General features: G+C 38.5%; 1 protein-coding gene across 1 annotated transcript; it reads right to left on the bottom strand.

Moving 5' to 3' along the window:
• Positions 1-16,246: 16,246 nt before the first annotated feature.
• On the bottom strand, positions 16,247-17,080 carry LOC149254412 (uncharacterized). The gene has a single exon (XM_089454774.1). The coding sequence runs from the start codon at positions 17,078-17,080 to the stop codon at positions 16,247-16,249; it is 834 nt and encodes a 277-aa protein (XP_089310900.1).
• Positions 17,081-18,567: the final 1,487 nt, after the last annotated feature.

Below are 18,567 nucleotides of genomic sequence, written 5' to 3'. Positions count from 1 at the left end.
AAACCCTTATAGAGACCAATTATGGAAATCCATATTTATTTGGCTTTCTTCTTCCTAGTCAAGTGAGGGATAATGTGGTCTTTGAATCCTTCCAAGATAATCCTTCTTGCCTTGGCATCCATCTCATTATGATGAGTCAACTGTAAGGGATCTGGTTGTGCATATGGGACATTATCAACAAATTCCCAAACCCCTTATTCCTCCAGCACCATTGTTATCCTTTCACGCCACAAATAGAAGTTGGATGCACTCCAGTCTGTCTTCAAATCTGAGACCTTGATATGCCATACTACCAAATCAAACTACTGAATACAAATCACACTGGTAAAATCAATGCACACTACTCGGAACCCTAATGGCCAAATCGATTTGATAACTTGCTCCCTCGGAATTCGTGAAGATAAAATCTATGCTTGTTCTTCAATCACAAATTGAGCACACATACCATGTTAGATTTCCTTAAAACCTAGTAAATTGATTCGTAATGTCTAAGTGTAAGAACCCAAAAATATAAACAATTGACATTTTGGAAACTTAAATCACAAACACACTGAGTTTTATAACATGCATAGTGGAAAATAAATCAGAAGATAAACACATCAAACCATAGAACATAAGATATACCTAGAAAACCCAAGCCTAGGGCAAACCTACAACATTGTGCGTTTTTTAAATTATTTTCTTCTGCAGCAAAGGATTTTCTTCTTCTAAGAATTACAACAAGGGAGAAACTGCCCTTTTATCATAGAAATATAATTGATCACTCCTCCAAGATAAATCGATATGATAGTTTCTCACTCGATCGGCGAAAAGGCTGCGCAAATTTTCCTATCTACTTTCACATGCGAACGCAAATCCTCTCCTCCAATGCACAAGTGTGAATTGGAGTTTCCCAATTGATCTTAGGGCTCGGGCAATTCAGCCTCTACTTGATTTAAAGCTCTCTGACAAGTTGAACCTCTGTGAACTGTTGAATTCTCAGCTCTTCCTTTGCTACACTCTCACACCTACTTGTGCTCAACTGACTTGCCACCAACTTACTATCTCGTCTTATAATTTCGATCTCAACCCTAATCTCCCTCTCAATAGCTGAGATTAAATCATGATCTCAACAGTTGAGCTTAAATCATGATCAATGATTACGATTAAATCATATGTTAACTTAAGAACTTTTACTTTTTCCTAAGTCTAACTTTAAGAAATAGTTAACTTAATTAATATTATGCTAAAATGGCCCATGGGGCTTTGGATTGATGGTGAATGGGTGCACTGTTAAGGCACACCTTGTGATAGGTCACCAATTCAAATCCTTCATGGATGCTTAGGTAATATTAATTAGAAAAAAAAAATATATTATGCTAAAATGGAAATCTTTTATATTTTTCTGCTAATCTTTGCACTTAGCACTCAATATATTACATATAAAAATTGAACCCAATTAAGAAAGATAATAATCATTATTCCTACCACTTAATTAACTTTTAAATTTACTATAATTTCTTATATTCAATAACAATACAACATGAAAAAAAATACATATTTATCATTAATTATATTAATGTAGTATGAAAACGTAGTGAATATTTTTCATCATAAAAAGGAAAGAAAATAAAAATATTATAGGATTTGTGTTAAATATTTTTGTTATATTGAAGATTGAAAAGGAAAAAAAAAAATAACTAGAAACTTAAAATATTAAAATGACATCATCATATTATTATATTTTGGCGGCTAACCAAATTATTGTCAATTCAATTTCTCTTTTCCATTCCTACATATGAGAGTCGTGGACTTACACAGTTAATAAAGTTTATTTATTTAAAAAAAAAAATTAATTAGTTAATTTATTTTTATATTTTAATTTTTTTAATAAATTTTTTTATTTTTTTAATTAATTAATTTATTTTTATGATTTAGGAATGGAAACAGGGTATTATATTATTGTAAAATGTGATTATTTTTTATTCAAATATTTTTTTGAAAAATATTTTATTTATTTATTTTTATTAAAAAAAAATATTGTATTGAAAAGCGTCATATAATTTAGTATAGAAGAGATGTGTAGTTATATTGTATATATGTATGTAAGTATTTCAACATTTTTTAATGTTAAAGAAAAAAAAATCAAAATTAAAATTTAAAAATTAGATGTGAGTTTTATGTGTTTTAATTAAAATTCAAATTAATTGTTAAATGGTGATGTCATTGATGCCAATATTTTTGTTTGAACGCTCTTAATAGTTGTCATCAATTGGAAGCTCTATTGGTCAAATCCCTTAGAAAACCCTAGAATCCCCACACTTGTTTGAATTCTTGAGGATGAAGATTAGTTGGGTTGCTCCTTTGCTCATCTTTGTTGAATTCTCCTTGTTGCGTTGATTCCATTGGTATATGGAATGCCACAAGAGCCCCACAGTTTGAGAAATGTGCCCAGTCAAAAATAATGCACTCATCCTGTGGTCAAAATCCCCAAACGATGATTATCTAGCAACATTATATTGACTATGGCATACTTCATAACGATGAACGATGAGAATGATGTTTTATTAAAAGGAAAAGTGAGAAGGAAATTCTATTAATTCATTTTCATATTCACAATGATGTTTTATTAAAAGGAAAAGTGAGAAGGAAATTCTATTCATTCATTTTCATATTCACAATGGTCCAAAATTAGATTAAAAAAAAAAAAACCAACAACAACAACTTTGGCTCAGAGTTCCAAATCAACCTCACCTAAATATGGAATTTCTGGTGTTAAATAGAAATTTAAAATTCAAATTTTAAATGTATTTTTTTTTGTCTCCCTTCAAATATGTAGGTCGGCTCCTCAATGTAAGGTCAGCTAGAAGAGTCTAGACATTCCTCCAAAACCAAGTATAGATATCCTCCATCTTGGAGACTGAAAGCAAGAAATGAAAAGCATATCTCTCTCTGAAATATACTCGGCCCTGAAGCAGAGTGTCAAATCTTGGAGGGCATAATTGTTTTGTCTTTGTCTTTGGCTTATCCGTTGGGTGTTGGGAGCATACCCCACTGAAGATATTTTTTCCTAAAGCAAATCACATGAATCTGAAGGAAATATTTCGTTTATCTCACTGAATTAATGCCTGGGCTATTCATAGTGGTTTCTAGCATGGTTTGTTGGGGTTTAAAAATTTTACAAGTGAACCCGGTACAGTTCCATTCTTTACTAGGGCACATCTCTACAATCTAGATATGCACAAGGATCTATAAAAAAAAATGGCTCTTATTTGAAGACTACTCTGAAATTTGCATGTGTTACAAAGGAAGGTTCATATTTGATCTGAGATCTATAATACCTTTATCTGAACAATAGCCTATCTACTTATCTTAAGCGAAAGTCTAAAATCGTGGAGAAAAGGCTTGTCGAAACTCGTTTGAAACTTGATGGGCATTTGATTCATAAGCGAAGGAGGAAGAATGAAAACTTTGAAGGTGCCTTGAAGAAGCAGGTCCAAGAGACCTAGTAACCCTCAAATTTGTTTAACCCTAGCTCTGAGACCTATGATCTTTGTGTTAAAGATTTACATCAGGCCGAAGTTTTCATGTATTGTTCCACAAGTGACAAGTTTTTAAACAACCTGATCCGAGCTTCAGGAAATATATTCCAAATATGATTTAAGGTTGATATGGGTATTTTGTATGCTGACAAGATATGATTTGAAGGGTCATTGAAACAATATTGTAGTTGTTCCAAAGTAGACCTGTGACACATCCTACTCATTCATGATCCCATTGAGATGATCTAAAGCTCACGCTGGAGAGATCAGTGATGAATGAGGAGGACATAGACTAATCCGAAGCTGAGGATGAGATCCACAAGTAAAAGCTCCAAGTTAGAATCTAGTCACTATCTACAACTCTGAGTCAAGGCCTAAATTACCCTAGTATCGAAACTTACCTTGATGTAGAAGCTGAGAAAACCAGAAGCCTTATGAACAAAGCATTTGGTGCAAACCATGAATAACGTTGGTTGCAAACTATCATATTAATTTCAGTCAAACTCTAGACCTATGTGGTGGGTTAAGTTGAATAAATTTGTTTTGTTTGGCTTATTTTGTGAAGACAAGCCCTAAGACTCTTTTGGACTTCATTCTAGGGGTCTCTTTGTATATGGTCAAGCAACTAGTTCATGAAAATGAACTGTGTTTTATTCATATCAAAAATACATTGTTGAATACTCTGAATGTTGTGATTGATTCGCTGAGATTTGATTTGAAGGAACAAACAAAGAAGGCGTGGCGGTGTTATTTATTGGTATGAGGGGTTAACTAAACAGGAAAGAAATGAAACTAAATAACTGATTGGAAACCAAAAGAATGACACAAGTAAACACAGGATTTTACATGGTAGAACCTTGATAGTGTGTCAAGGAAACATCCACGGGACAAGGGATTGGATCCTTATTAAATCAACAATGATTCTCCATGATTACAATAGTTCTGGCATTCACCATTTTTATAAGATCCTCCTCTGTTACATAACTATTGTTTCAGTATAAAACTAACTTGGCAGGAACTAATACAACTTTTACACATATTTACATAATTCGTTGTTAAATTTCAACAAACTCCACCTTGACAACAAATTTCCTAATCCCTTGCCCATGCCCATTCATCATCTCTTCTGCAAGCCAAGAGAAGCCAAACACCATCATAGCTTCTCTACTGTAACTAGCTTCATGAATATGTCTGCATAATTCTCCCGTGTATGGACCTTCTTGAGAGCTACGTTTCCGCCATCGATCACATGTCTCAGAAAATTATACCTGACACCAATGTGCTTGGTCTTGCTGTGATAAGCTGGATTTGTAGCCAAGTGAATAGCACTCTGATTGTCACAGAATACATTCACTCTCTCCTGCATCCTTCCAATCTCATCAAGTAGACCCTTTAACCAGATTGTTTCTTTACGGGCATCTAAAGCAGTTATATACTTTGCTTCAGTAGTGGACAACACAATTGTTTCTTGAAGCTTTTACATCCATATAATTGATCCACCTACAAGAGTAAAGACATAACCTGTAGTAGATATCATTTTGTCTAAATCACTTGCATAATCAGCGTCCACATATCTGTAGATTGATCCTTCACTACCATTAAAGATGATGCAATGATCACTTGTGCCTCTTAAATACCGAAGCACCCATTTCATTGCTCGCCAATGTTCTTCACCTGGATTTTCCATGAACCTGTTGACAACTCCAACTGCATGTGAAATGTCAGGTCCTGTAGACACCATCGCATACATTAAGTTGCCTACAGCATTTGCATATGGTACACGAGACATATACTACTTTTCTTCATTAGTTCTAGGACTCAAAACCGAAGAAAGCTTAAAGTGGGAAGCTTATGGAACATTAACAGGTTTCACACTGTTCATACCAAAATTTTCAAGTGCTCTTTCCACATACTTTTGCTCTGATAACCAAATCTTACCATTTTTCCCGTCTTTGTATATCTCCATGCCCAAGATATGTTTTTCTGCTCCAAGGTCCTTCATATCAAATGTCCTAGAGAGCTGAGCCTTTAACATGTTGATCTCTTCCATGATTTTGCTTGCAATAAGCATATCGTCAACATATAAAATTAAGATAATGAATATGCCACTGAAACTCTTGAAGTATACACAATGATCATACTCACTTCTAATAAAATTTTGGCTCACCGTGAAGGAGTCAAACTTCTTGTACCATTGCCTGGGAGACTGCCTCGGGCCATACAATGATTTCCTGAGCTTGCAAACTAATCTTCTGTTGCGACCTTGTACAAAACCTTCTAGTTGTTCCATATATATTTCTTCATCCAAATCACCATGTAGAAAAGTTGTTTTAACATCTAACTGTTCTAACTCAAGGTTAAGTAATGCAGTTAGTTCCAACACAGTACGAATAGAAACAAGTTTTACAACTGGTGAAAAAATCTCATGAAAGTCAATACCTTCAACCTGAGAATAGCCTTTTGCTACCAGTCTCACCTTATACCTTTCGATACTTCCATCAACTTTTCGTTTCAATTTGAAAACCCATTTGCATCCAACAACACTTCTCCCTTCAGGAAGTTCTACAATATCCCGGGTATTGTTCTTGGCTAAGGAATCCATTTCTTCTTCCATAGTCATTTTCCATTTTTTGCTAGTTGTATCATCTACTGATTCCTGAAAACAAGAAGGTTCCCCATCTTCAGTAATCAAAGCAAAAGATGAAGTGGAATCTTCATACCTTTTGGGAGTTTTTCTTTCCCTAGTAGACCTTCTTAGAGTGGTTGGTTGTTGAATAGGTTCAGAAACTTCAACAGCTTCCTTTGTATCTTCATCACCTTTTCCTCCAAAAGTCTCTCCTTCCATTCAACTTTCAAAAAAATATCTAGCCTCCAACTGAATTTATTGATTTGGTGATACATGTTCCTATTCAATTCTTTCAACATTTGATTTTAAAAGAGAAGATTCATCAAATGTTACATCTCTGCTAATGACTATCTTCTGTGACAACCTGTATCCTTTCACTGCATAGTCATACGCAACAAAGACATAACATTTCGATTTTGGATCTAATTTTGAACGTTGATTTGTAGGAATAAGAGCATAAGCATCACAACCAAATATCCTTAAATGTGAATAATCACAAGGTTGACCTGACCAAACTTCTTAAGGAATTTTACAATTAAATGATACTGAAGGTGGTCTATTAACTAAATAGCAAGCAGTGGATACTTATTCTGCCCACAACTCCTTTTGCAAGTTAGCATTGTTGATCATGCTTCTGGCTCTTTCCATAAGAGTCTGATTCATACGTTCAACAACACCATTTTGCTGAGGAGTATAAACAGCAGTTTTATGTCTAACAATTCCTTCATCCTTATAGTATTGTTCAAATTCTAGAGAAGTAAATTCACCACCATTGTCAGTTCTTAAACATTTAATTGATTTGCCTATTCTTTTTTCTACCATTGCTTTAAATTGTTTAAAGACATTGAATACATCAACTTTCTTTTTTAACATAAAGACCCAAACTTTTCAGGAGAAATCATCAATAAATGTTAAGAAATATAAAGCACCTCCATACGATACAACAGGAGATGGTCCCCATAGATCAGAATGAATGTAGTCGAAAACTTATTTACTATTATGACTTCCAGTTTTAAACCTCCGGTTACACTGTTTTCCATACATAGAATGTTTACAGAAATCCAACTTCAAGGATTTCAAATCAGGAAGTAATTTACAGTTCATCGGTACCTGAAAACCTTTCTCGCTCATGTGACCCAATCATTGATGCCATAGGCAAGTACCTTCTTCTTCTTTCTCTGACACAATCATTGCTTCACTGACCTGAGTACTTCCTTTGAGTTTGTAAAGATTTCCAACCTTTATTGCTTTCCTAACAACTAGGGCGCCTTTTGAGAATTTTAGCACTCCATTTTTACCTGTAAACTTATAACCATCTGAGTCCAAAACTCCCAAAGAAATCAATTTTTTCTTCAATTCAGGTACATGTTTAACACTATTTAATGTTCTAATTGTGTTATCATACATTTTAATCATGATATTTCCCATCCCACTAGTCTGACATGATACATTATTACCCATAAACACAGAACTACCATTTAGAGCTTCATATGAAATAAACCAATTTCTGTGTGGACACATGTGATGAGAAGCACCAGAGTCTAACAGCCAACTTTCAAAATCCTGAGAGACATTACATACGGGTAAAGTTTCATCTATCATACATAATCCTTCAGCAGATAAAACTTCATCTATCATACTTGAATCAAATTGATTTGCTTCCTTCTTTGGTTTATCAGACTCTTTCCATTTCCAACGGTCTTTCTTGAGGTGTCCAATTTTATTGCAGTACCAACATTTTGTCTTACACTTCTTTCCCTTTGATTTTGATTTGGAAAATCCCCTTGTTTTTTCTTCTCTTTCCTTTGACCATCCTCTGGCTGTCATGGCTTCTGGTGCAGCTGTTTCAGTACTGGATTTCCTCTACATTTCTTCAAATAAGAGAGCTCCCACAACTGATTCAAATTTCAAAGAATCAGCAGTGCTCAAACTAATTGAAGTTACAAAGTGGTCCCATGACACGGGCAGAGAACACAACAAAGTTATAAATTTGTCTTCTTCCTGAATTTTAACTTCCATATTTGATAGTTGGCATATAAGTGTATTAAAAACATTTAAATGTTCTGCAACTTTTGTACCCTCCTTCATCCATAGACTGTACAATTGTCTTTTCAAATAAATTCTATTGGTTAAAGATTTTGTCATATTAAGTTTTTCCAGTTTTTCCCATAAACTTGCAGTTGTACTCTCTTCAAAAATGTTGAAGAGAAATTCATCCGTCAGGGATAACCTGATGGTACTGAGAGCTCAACATCCAAGTCATCCTAGTCTGAATCTGTCATTCTAGTAGGTTTCTTATTCACCCTTTCCAATGCTTTGTGCAACCCTTGTTGCACCAACAAATCCCTAACTTTCAATTTCCATAGAGCAAAGTTGTTCTTACCTGTGAATTTATCGACCTCGAACTTTACATTCGCCATCTTGGCTATTTCTTTCCTCCTAGGGTTTCGGTCTTTCAACTAGGGTTTCTTAAAAAAATTGATTTGCCTTATTCCAACAAGGGTTTTCAAATTTTTCTACTCCAAAAAAAAAATCATAATTTTGTTCCTTTCAAAAAAAAATTCCTTCAAATTGATTGAAAAATATACAACAGTTTTCTGAAAAAAAAAAAAAAAAAAAAAAAAAAAAAAAAAAACCCTTTAATTTCAGTTTCCTGGACAAAACCTTCGTTCTTCAATGAAACCCTTTTCTGGAAGAAAAAATCACAAATTCCCTTTCTACAATTCTAAGTCTTTTTTTTAATAAAAGACACCCTTCAACCATACCCTTCAACAAATTTCACTGAAGAAAAAAAAAAAAAAAAACAAAACAAAACAAAACAAAAAAACAAAAAAACAAAAAACAAAACGAAACAAAACAAACCAAAAAAACAAAACGAAACAAAACAAACCAAAAAAACAAAACAAAACAAAAAAAAACAAAAAACCAACCAAATAGACAAACAAAAACAAAATACATCAGTTTTAACATAACATTCTAATAAAACCAAGCATCAAATTTGTATTGAAAATACTCGTATCTTAGCTAGAAGTGATCATTACTTCCTGAGGAAATTCAGAAAAGCCATAGAAATCAACACGTGCCCTAATAACCTCAATAGAGACGAGAGATGGACCATAAGTGAGAATTGGATTCCCACTTTATCATCTACTCTAACCCCTCTTTAAAACTCTCTCCAACCACCATAATGATTCATGTCTTCAACAATTTATCATTCCCCATCTTTGTTGGTTTACACCAATTATTAACCATTTATTTAATATAATATCCTTAGTACAACTAATTTGCATTGTTGTCTTAGAATCAACACCATCTCATATTCTAATACTATCCTATCTGTCTCAATCATAATTTAATATAATAATCTTTATAGAATTTGAAACTGCTTATCATTTATTAATTAAATAAATCTCAACACATTAAATCATTACTCTCATCACATTACATCCTTGTTCATTTATATCCATTTATCATTTAACATTAATTTAAATCAATATAAATTTATATATAATTACCCCTCTAAAAATGTTTAATTTAATAAGTAAATTTACAATTAATTTTAATAAATTTTAATTTAATAATTATATTTATAATTAATTTTAATGAATTTCAATCTAGTAATCAAACTTTAATTTAATAAAAAAAAAAAAAAAATTAATAATTAAATTTATATAATGCTAAACTTTAAAATCCCCTTCTAAATTATTTTTTTTTGTAAAGTTAGGCATTCTTCATTCCAGATGACAAACAAAATTACAGCATACTAGAGTTCAGGTGGCAGGTTTGCCCGCAGGAAACCAGACCGCCACCTTTCGGCCTTAAAACCTGACCAAAATTTAAAAATGTTTTGTTCCTTCTTCCTGTCATAACCATTGTTTTGCCTATTATTGTCTAAGCTAACGACATGAACATAACTCGACACCCAGATACAGTTCGGATTCATCAACATAATAAACAAAAGAAGACACAACGCAGCTAATCCTCGTCCGACAAGTTGACCGGGGCAGGCTTTGAGGCGCTAGCACCCGACTTCAGAATCTTCTACTCTATGGCCCATTTGAGTTCCAGCACCAATTGTTCCATGTCCTTTAGCAGCAGATGGTTCCTGGCTGCCTGGACTTGGACAGCCGCAATTTCTTTCAGGAGAATGTTCTTTATGTTGGCCGATTCTTCCGTCAGTTGGCTTTTGAGGAGCTCCTCTGCCTGTTTGTGCTCCTCATCCTCCTCTTCACGGACAGCCTAGTTTACCTCCATAGCCCGACCAACCACGTGTTTCATGATCCAGTAAAATTGGAGCGTTTTATTGAACAGCGTGTTCCTGCCTCTTGAGGTGCCTGGGTCCGTGATCACTTCCCAGTCCTCGCGGGGGATCTCTTGGTTCGCGCTGATTTCTCGCAGCTCGCGCTCCCACCCATGGATTTGGGAACGGACCTCGGGAGAGATGCCGGTCATGTACCCGTCTATCAAGTGAAGGAGCTTTTCAGAGTCGGGCTTCCTGCCTCTTTTGTTCGAATGGCTACTGGTGCCATCTTCCCGTTTCTTTGCCGAATTGACCTTCCTTGGAGCCATCTTACCACGGACCTGGGGCTTGGAAATTGTGGGAGCTTTTCGACCACCTTTTCTTGCAGGAGCCGAGGAGGAGGGCTGGTCGCAGAGTCGAGCAGGCGCCTTTCCACTTTTTTTCATCGTTCTTACCAAACTGAATGAGCCTTCCATCTGTTTCCTCGGGCATATGGGTGTTATTAACTCGTTGTCCTGTCAACCAGGCCTCCACTTGGCCGTTTAATTTTCTGTCTGACATTCCAGCCTCCCTATCTCGGGAAGTGGCGTGACTTGACCTACCCGCTTTATGCGTCATTACTCCAATATCCTCCCGGCTGCTCTTGCCGTAACCTTCCTGTACTCCTGATGCCACCTGTCGTCCTTCCTCTATCAATTATCCCGAATTCCAGAGCTGGCTCCAGATCCTTCCTTAATGATGATTCAATTCGCACGTCTTCTCCGTCCCCTCGACCAGACCTGCCTTGCCCCGTCACCTGCTCGATTTGTTCATTCCTTTCACTTCTGCCTGTTCCCGCGGATGTGTTGTCCATTCCCATCTGTTGCGAATTTTCTCTGCCTCCGCTGCGTGCCACCTGATCCTGACCGTCCGTCTCGATCGTGCCTTTACCACCTTTATCGACGTCAAGCAATTGTTGAAGTCGAGAATTCTCCTCCGAGAGCAGTTGAGGCAGACCTTCACTGTCGATTTCTTTGTCCCGATTCCGACAGCCCCAATTCGCAAGCCAATCCGCCGGCTTGTTGCCTGAATGCCTGGTGTGAGTCGGAATGAGGTAATCTATTATGTGTAGGAGTTTCCCAATTTCTCCTACAAGCCAAGCTGTTCGCCAGCTTTTGCTGATTTTTTCCGCTGGTTGTTGCTGCTGGAGCTTCCTAACCATGTCGATCACCAACTTCGAGTCTCCCTCGATTTGGAGTCGCTTGAAATTGACCCGCAGAGCAATTTCCAGGCCCCGTTTCAGGGCGTGCAGCTCAGCTTCATTATTTGAGGCTTCCCCGCAGTCCATCGCGAAAGTTCTCAGAGCGTTGCCCCCGGCGTCTCTGAAGACTCCCCCAATGCCAGCCTCTCCTAGGTTGTGTTTTGCAGCGCCATCAAAATTAAGCTTTATGAATCCCTGTGGGGGGTGTCGGTACTAGTTGCTTTCGGCCACTTCTTTGGTCTGTTCTTTTCGTGAAACACCCCCATTTACCATACTCTGGCTGACCTCTAGTCTTTTCAGGATTGCCTCCTCCGTTATCGGTGCCTGCCAGTCTTCGTCCTTCCAGCTTTCCGTTAGGATTGTTTCACGAATGTTTCTAATGGTTTGTTCCCAGATTGTTGCGGGGGTTCGGGGTTCTGCCTTGAAGATTTCCCCATTCCGTGCTTTCCAGATATTCCAGAGCAGGAACCCGGCGGAAAGGAGCCAAGCGCGATTGACCACTGGATTCTGGTAAGGATTTCTCGGCCAATTTACTATGGTATTTACGATGTTTTGATGATTTCTGTGATGGCGCTCAAACAATTTGAGGTGGCATTCCCACAGGGAGTTGCTGACTGAGCAGCGGTTCATCAAATGTTCCATGGTTTCCTCTTGGGCGTTGCAGAGGGCACAGCGGGATGGGCCTTGGCTTCCCTTCCTCCGAATCTGGTCCCAGGTAAGCGCTCTGCCGTGAAGTATAGTCCAAATGAAAAAAGAGACTTTAGGCTAGTGCTTGGTTTTCCAAAGGTTTTTCCATTGATTTGTTTCCGGCTGTTGATTTTGATTGACTTTGTGGTAGTAGGCTTCTGCTATTGAGAAATTTCCTTGAATTCGTTTACCCCATCTGAGAATGTCAGACCCTGTTTTCCTTGCTATTTTTCGAGATGCCATCTCTGTATAATACTCTTGCCATCTGTCAGTTTCTGGTGCTCCTTCCCAATCCTCTTTTTGTTTCCAATTGCGCCAGTATCCTTCCTCGTCTGGCTTCCAGAAATTGCCAACTGTTAATGCCCCAGTCTGGGACGAGAAGGCAAGGATGGCATGGAGGTTGTCTTTTTGTATGAGTCGTTCGCGTTGCTGCCAAGATTCCTCCCAGAATCTGGCTTTGTCCCCTGCTCGAATTTCCCAAAAACTGTTATCCCTTATCAGGTCTTTGCTGCCTCTCGCCAGGTTCCAGATTGCAGATCCTCTGGTCTCTGTCGTACTTCTCAGTCTTTCTTCGGTTTCCCCTACCGCATCGTATTTTCTTTCCCATATCACCTTCCACAGGTCAGGGCCACCCTGAATCCACCTCCACCAGAGTTTCACGCCCATGACTTGGTTGAGGACGAAGGGGTCACGAAGCCCTAAACCGCCATCTTTGGAGAGCCGGCTAAGCCACTCCCATGAGATTAGGGCCCACTTTCTTGTTTTGCTGGTCCCCTGCCAGAGGAAGTTTTTGAACAGGGTAACCAGCTTTTGGCTTGCTGTCTTAGGGATAGCTTGGCATGAGAGCTGGTAGTTAGGGATGGCCTGCAAAACTGCTTTCAAGAGGATTATCCTACTTGGGGCATTCAATGAGCGATGGGTCCAGTTCTCCATTTTATTTTGGACTTTTTTTATTAGAAGTTCCCAGTTGGCCGACCAGAATTGATGCTCATGCAGCATAATACCCAGGTATTTTGACGGGAAGGTTCCCCTGTTAAAGCCTAGAGTGCGTGCCAGGAATCTTTGGGCAGCCAGCGAGGTATTGAAGAAAAACACTTCCGATTTGTCCTTGTTAATCTCCATTCCAGAGGCTTTGCTGAATTGGGATAAGGTTTTGATAATTCTTTGGGCCTCCTTCAGTGTGGCTTGACCATATAGCATCACATCGTCTACGAATTGCTGGTGCGAGACCGGGATGTCCTCCCCGCAGATTCAGAGGCCCTTTATCTGATCCCTGGAGACTTGAGCCTTTACCAATCTGCCTAGGCCTTCTACGGCTAGGATGAAGAGGAAGGGAGACAGGGGGTCTCCCTGCCTTAGCCCGCGGGAGGGAGTGAAGGCTTCAGAGGGGGTGCCGTTTAACAGAATTGACATGACTGGGGTGCCAACCATAGACAGGATCCAATTTATCCATCTTTGGTCAAATCCATAGGCTTTAAGGATGCCTGCCAGATATTTCCAGCTAAGGCGATCAAACGCCTTGGCCAGATCAAGTTTGATAAGCATGCCTGGGGCGCGGGAGCTTTTCAGGGAGTGGATCACTTCCTGAGCCACTATGATGCCATCGGTGATCTGCCGTCCTTTGACAAAGCCAGTTTGCTCCGGGGCAATGAGATCCGGCAGGATCGGCTTGAGCCTGTTTACCATGACAGTTGCAAGGATTTTGTAGACAACATTACATAGGGAAATGGGCTTGAACCCCTGCGGTTCATCCGAGCAGCCATTCTTCGGGATTAGAGCCAAGAAGGTGGCGTTCAAGCCCTGGTGCATGCGCTTGGAACACCTGGATTCCTCCACAAGGTCTAGCAGATCATTCCCCATGAAGCTCCAAGTCGCTTGATAGAATTCAATGGTGAAGCCGTCGAGGCCCGAGGCCTTATTTTTTGGCATTTTGTTGATTGTCTCTTCAAGTTCCTCCTTGGTGATTACCCTGAGAAGGGCCAGGTTTTGATCTCTGGAGACTTTCATAGGAATATGGTGGCAGATTTTGTCTATGTCCTCGGATCGGTTGACATTTGGTTCAGAGAGAATGCCTTTGAAGTGCTCCACCAAGAGTTGTTCTATTTCATCCTGCTGTGTCACTCTGTTTCCCTCCTTGTCTTTCAAGGAGAAGATTCTATTGTGTTGGTGATGGTTCAACATAGCTTTATGGAAGAATTTGGAGTTTTTGTCTCCCTCTTTTAGCCATTGGACCCGGGATTTCTGCTTCCACAGGATTTCTTCCTGTTTTCGCCTTTCCTCCAATTGAGTGATTACTCTGCCTTCCTCCTCAGCCAGTTCTTTATTTCGTCCGTCCGAGATGATTTGCTGCTGGATTCTTTCCAATCTGGACTGGAGTTTGCCTTGCTCCTGCTGGATGTTGCCGAATTCTTCCCTGTTCCACTTCTTGATTTTGCTCTTGATTTCTTTGAGTCTTAGCTGAAAAGAGTGCATTTTACTGCGGCCTTCCTTTCCGCTTTTGTTGTCCTGCCACCAGCCTCTTACTTTGTCTAGGAAATCAGGGGCACGAAGCCAAAAGGACTCGAACCGGAAGGGTCTCTTTTTGTTCTGATCATTTAAGGCTATTTCGAGCTTTATTGGCCAATGGTCCGACCCTATTGAGGGTAGGATAGAGGCTTCATAGAAGATATCCAGCCCGACTATGTGCTCTGAAATGAGGAATCTGTCCAGTCTTGAAGCGATCTGTTTGGAACCACCTCTTCTGTTATTCCAGGTGAATTTCCCGTTTATGGTTGGGATATCAACCACCCTTAGTTCTGTCTACACGTCTCTGAATCTTTCCATCTCCGGGTCTTCTCTGCTTATTCCACCTCTTTTCTCTTCTCTAGATGTGATTAAGTTGAAATCGCCTGCCAGGATCCATCTCTGCTCCTGGTGCATATCTCTAATCTTTGTCAGCTGTGTGAGAAACAGGTCTCTGTCTGCACGGGTGTGGGGTCCATAGACAGCCGAGATTACCACCCATTCACTTTGTCCTATTAGTCTGAATCTCCCTGTGAGGATTCTTGGCATTCCTATCCACCAGTCGGTAAGGACTTCTGCTGGATTCCAGAGAATTGCTATCCCTCCTGCACTCCCTTTGGCATCTATAGTTACTTGTTCGTATCTCGGTTTTATTTTATTGAGAATTTCCTCCATTTTCTGACCCGGGATTTTAGTTTCTTGAAGTAGCATAATCTGTGGTTTGTCTTTTTTGAGTCTTGCTGCCAGATGTCTCTGTTTTCCTTTGTTATTTAAGCCTCTGATATTCCACGATGTCAAAATCATTGGTTAACTTGGGGTAGGTTTTGAAATACCGCTGATAGCGGGACCACTCTCCCTATATTGACTAACATTTCTCCCATGAGTTGGATGGAATCCTTAAGGTTTTTTCTTCCTCTTTTTTTCCCCCCTTTACCTTGTCCATTCTGATCTGGTCTGCTTTCCTTTTGAGTCTCTTGGTATTCTTCTGGTGATGCTTTGCCTTTTTCAAGTTTGGCTTTATATTGTTGGAAGGTTTCCGCATACAGCCTCTTTTGTTCTTCCAGAATAAACCTCTCATCCAGGTTCTTCCATTCATTCAGCAGTTTTCTCAATACTTCCTCTTCCTGACTTAGGTCTTCCTTACTGGTCTCCTGGTCTGTCTCCATCTGTTCAGTTTGTTCATCTAGATCCTTATCTTTTTCCGGTGGCTCGCTCGGGGCTTTCCTTTTAGTTTGGTTTCTTTCGTGGCTCTCACTGTTGTCCGAGCCTTTATCCTCCTGATTTTCCATGGGTTGATCTTCCTCGTCTTCCTCTACCTGCAGTATTGCAAAACTATTTGGATTCGCTGGGGCGGATTGTTTTCCTTTCCTATCTTTCTGGGGGGTTTCCTTGTTGGCTTTCCTTTTGCTTCTCACCTCTTGGAATTCCTCCTAGTCTGGCTCTTTCTTTTTTTGCAGGGGCCTTCTACTTTCTTCTTCCTCCCTGGTTATCAGACATTCCTTTGCCAGGTGGCCGTGGGTATGGCACCTGCGGCACCTAAACGGGATGTGTTCATAATCTATGTTCTGCTGCCAAACATCTTCATGATATTCAAGCTCTATTGTGTCGGGGATGGGGTTTGCTAGGTTCATGTAAACACAGATCCTGGCATACGAGGTGTATCTACCTTTCTTTGTAGTTTCTGCAATTTTCACGAAGCTTCCTATTGAGTTTCCTATCCCCTCCAAGATGTCCGGGTCCCAGAAGTCTATGGGGAGCCCGAATAAGCGGACCCAGACAGGCGCAGCCAGAAAGGTTTCTTTGTCAGGGTTGTAGCATTCTTCCCAGAAACGCATGAACAGACCGGCATTATAATAGAAATACGGACCATTTTCAAATACCTTTTCTCTATCTTGCAGGTTAAAGAAGATTACCGTAAAGAAGCCTTTCGCTCCCAGCTTGAGCTCGATGTGGCCTTGGGGCTGCCATTTTTGCTGGATCCACTTGGTGAGGTCTCTTTCCGACGGCCAGACTCCTACGAACTTGCAGATAAGGGCGTGATCCCTCATATAGCTTCTGTACTCTTCCAGTTTGTTCGCTGGGATCACATATCTGGGTTTCTTCGCTGTACATGGCAGGCACTTTCCTCTGCGGCCTGTTTGCCAGGAAGTTCCTAGCACCGGGCCCGTGTTCTTCCGTTCCTCTGTCTCCTGGCTACTCTGTCCGTCTCCTGCCACCGTATCCCGGTAGGAGGGGATCTCTCCCCTCCTGACATCTTCTGTCATACCTTTGTTGCTTTGGCCTCTGTCAGTTCCTGCAGGACTGGGTTGTTGACAGTCTTCCACCCTTCCTTCGCGTTGCCCCTAGGTTTTCACCTTCTTGCCGCCATTAGGGTTTGAGTTGCAGAGCTCTCTCGTTTGTTCCTATCATCAAACTTTAACCTCTTTTTTTTTCCTTCTAAATTTTTTAAATTAATAACTAAATTCATAATTAATTTTAATAAATTTTAATTTAATAATTATATTTATAATTAATTTAATTTTAATGAATTTTAATTTAATAATAAAACTTAATTATAATTTTAATGAATTTTAATTTAATAATAAAACTTAATTATAATTTTAATGAGTTTTAATTTAATAATAAAAGCTTTAATTTAATAATTATATTTATAATTAATTTTAATGAATTTTAAGTTAATAATCAAACTTTAATTTAAAAATAAAAAATAAAAAAAAATTAAACTTATATAATGTTAAACGTTAAAATCCCCTCCAATATTTTAATTTAATGTAATTAATTAATTTTAATTCAATAATAATCATATTTATAATTAATTTTAATGAATTTTAATTTAATAATTAAATTTTAATTTAATAATAATAATAATAATAATTAATTTTAATGAATTTTAATTTAATAAGTAAACTTTAATTTAATAATTAAATTATTAGTCAACTTTACAACTCTCTAAGATTACTGTCGGCTCTTCATCTCGAACATCTATTTATTGAACTAAGTGGTAGACCAATCTTTCATAAATCTTTCTCATCCTAATGATGAACCGCTGGTTCGAAACGTAGATTACAACAACAATCAAATGCGAGATGAATCTGGAAACTGATTTACACAAAGATGAGGATCGCAAAGACTTGAAATCCGAGAAAAACAAAAAACCGAAAAAAAAAAAAAAAAAAAAAAAAAAACAAAACAAAACAAAACAAAACAAAAAAAAAACAAAAAACAAAAAACTTGTTTTCCTTTCCTTAATGAAACCCTACTCTTAACTTCTGAAAAATATTCCCCTAGTTTTTGAGCCAAAAAAAAAATTTGCTTTTTAAAACATAAATTTTCTGTAAAAAAAATTGTCCGGCTTTTACATGGCTTTCTGCTGATCCAAAGGCTCACATGACTTTCTGCTGATTGAAAGGCTCTTTCTGCAACAATGTCCTTTATTTTATATAATTTTTTTGAAACAAAGACTCCTTCAGCCTCTGCCCGTGCAGACAATTCAACTGACGGCAGCCTTTAAAAAATAGTAATTTGTAAAGAAACCAGCCGTTGGAAAAATTGGCAGTTTTCCCCTTTTTCTTTCCGGCAGCAGCGACAGACTTTCTCTCGTTTTCTTTCTAGCACTTTCCAGCAGCAGACTTCAGCAATCGAGTGGTTGCTTCTGTGGCTCTCAAAAAACTGGCTCTCTCTGGTAGAATTCACACACAGAATTTTATTTTTTATTTTAAAAACCTTTCACCAGGTAGACGCAGCGTTCTTC

The sequence above is a fragment of the Pinus tabuliformis genome, chromosome 7, assembly GCF_031772625.1.
Source record: "Pinus tabuliformis cultivar Carrire ecotype Pingquan chromosome 7, CPIR1, whole genome shotgun sequence".
Lineage (NCBI taxonomy): Eukaryota > Viridiplantae > Streptophyta > Pinopsida > Pinales > Pinaceae > Pinus > Pinus tabuliformis.
Note: the sequence above shows the minus strand (reverse complement) of the source record. Positions and strands in the feature narration are given on the sequence as shown.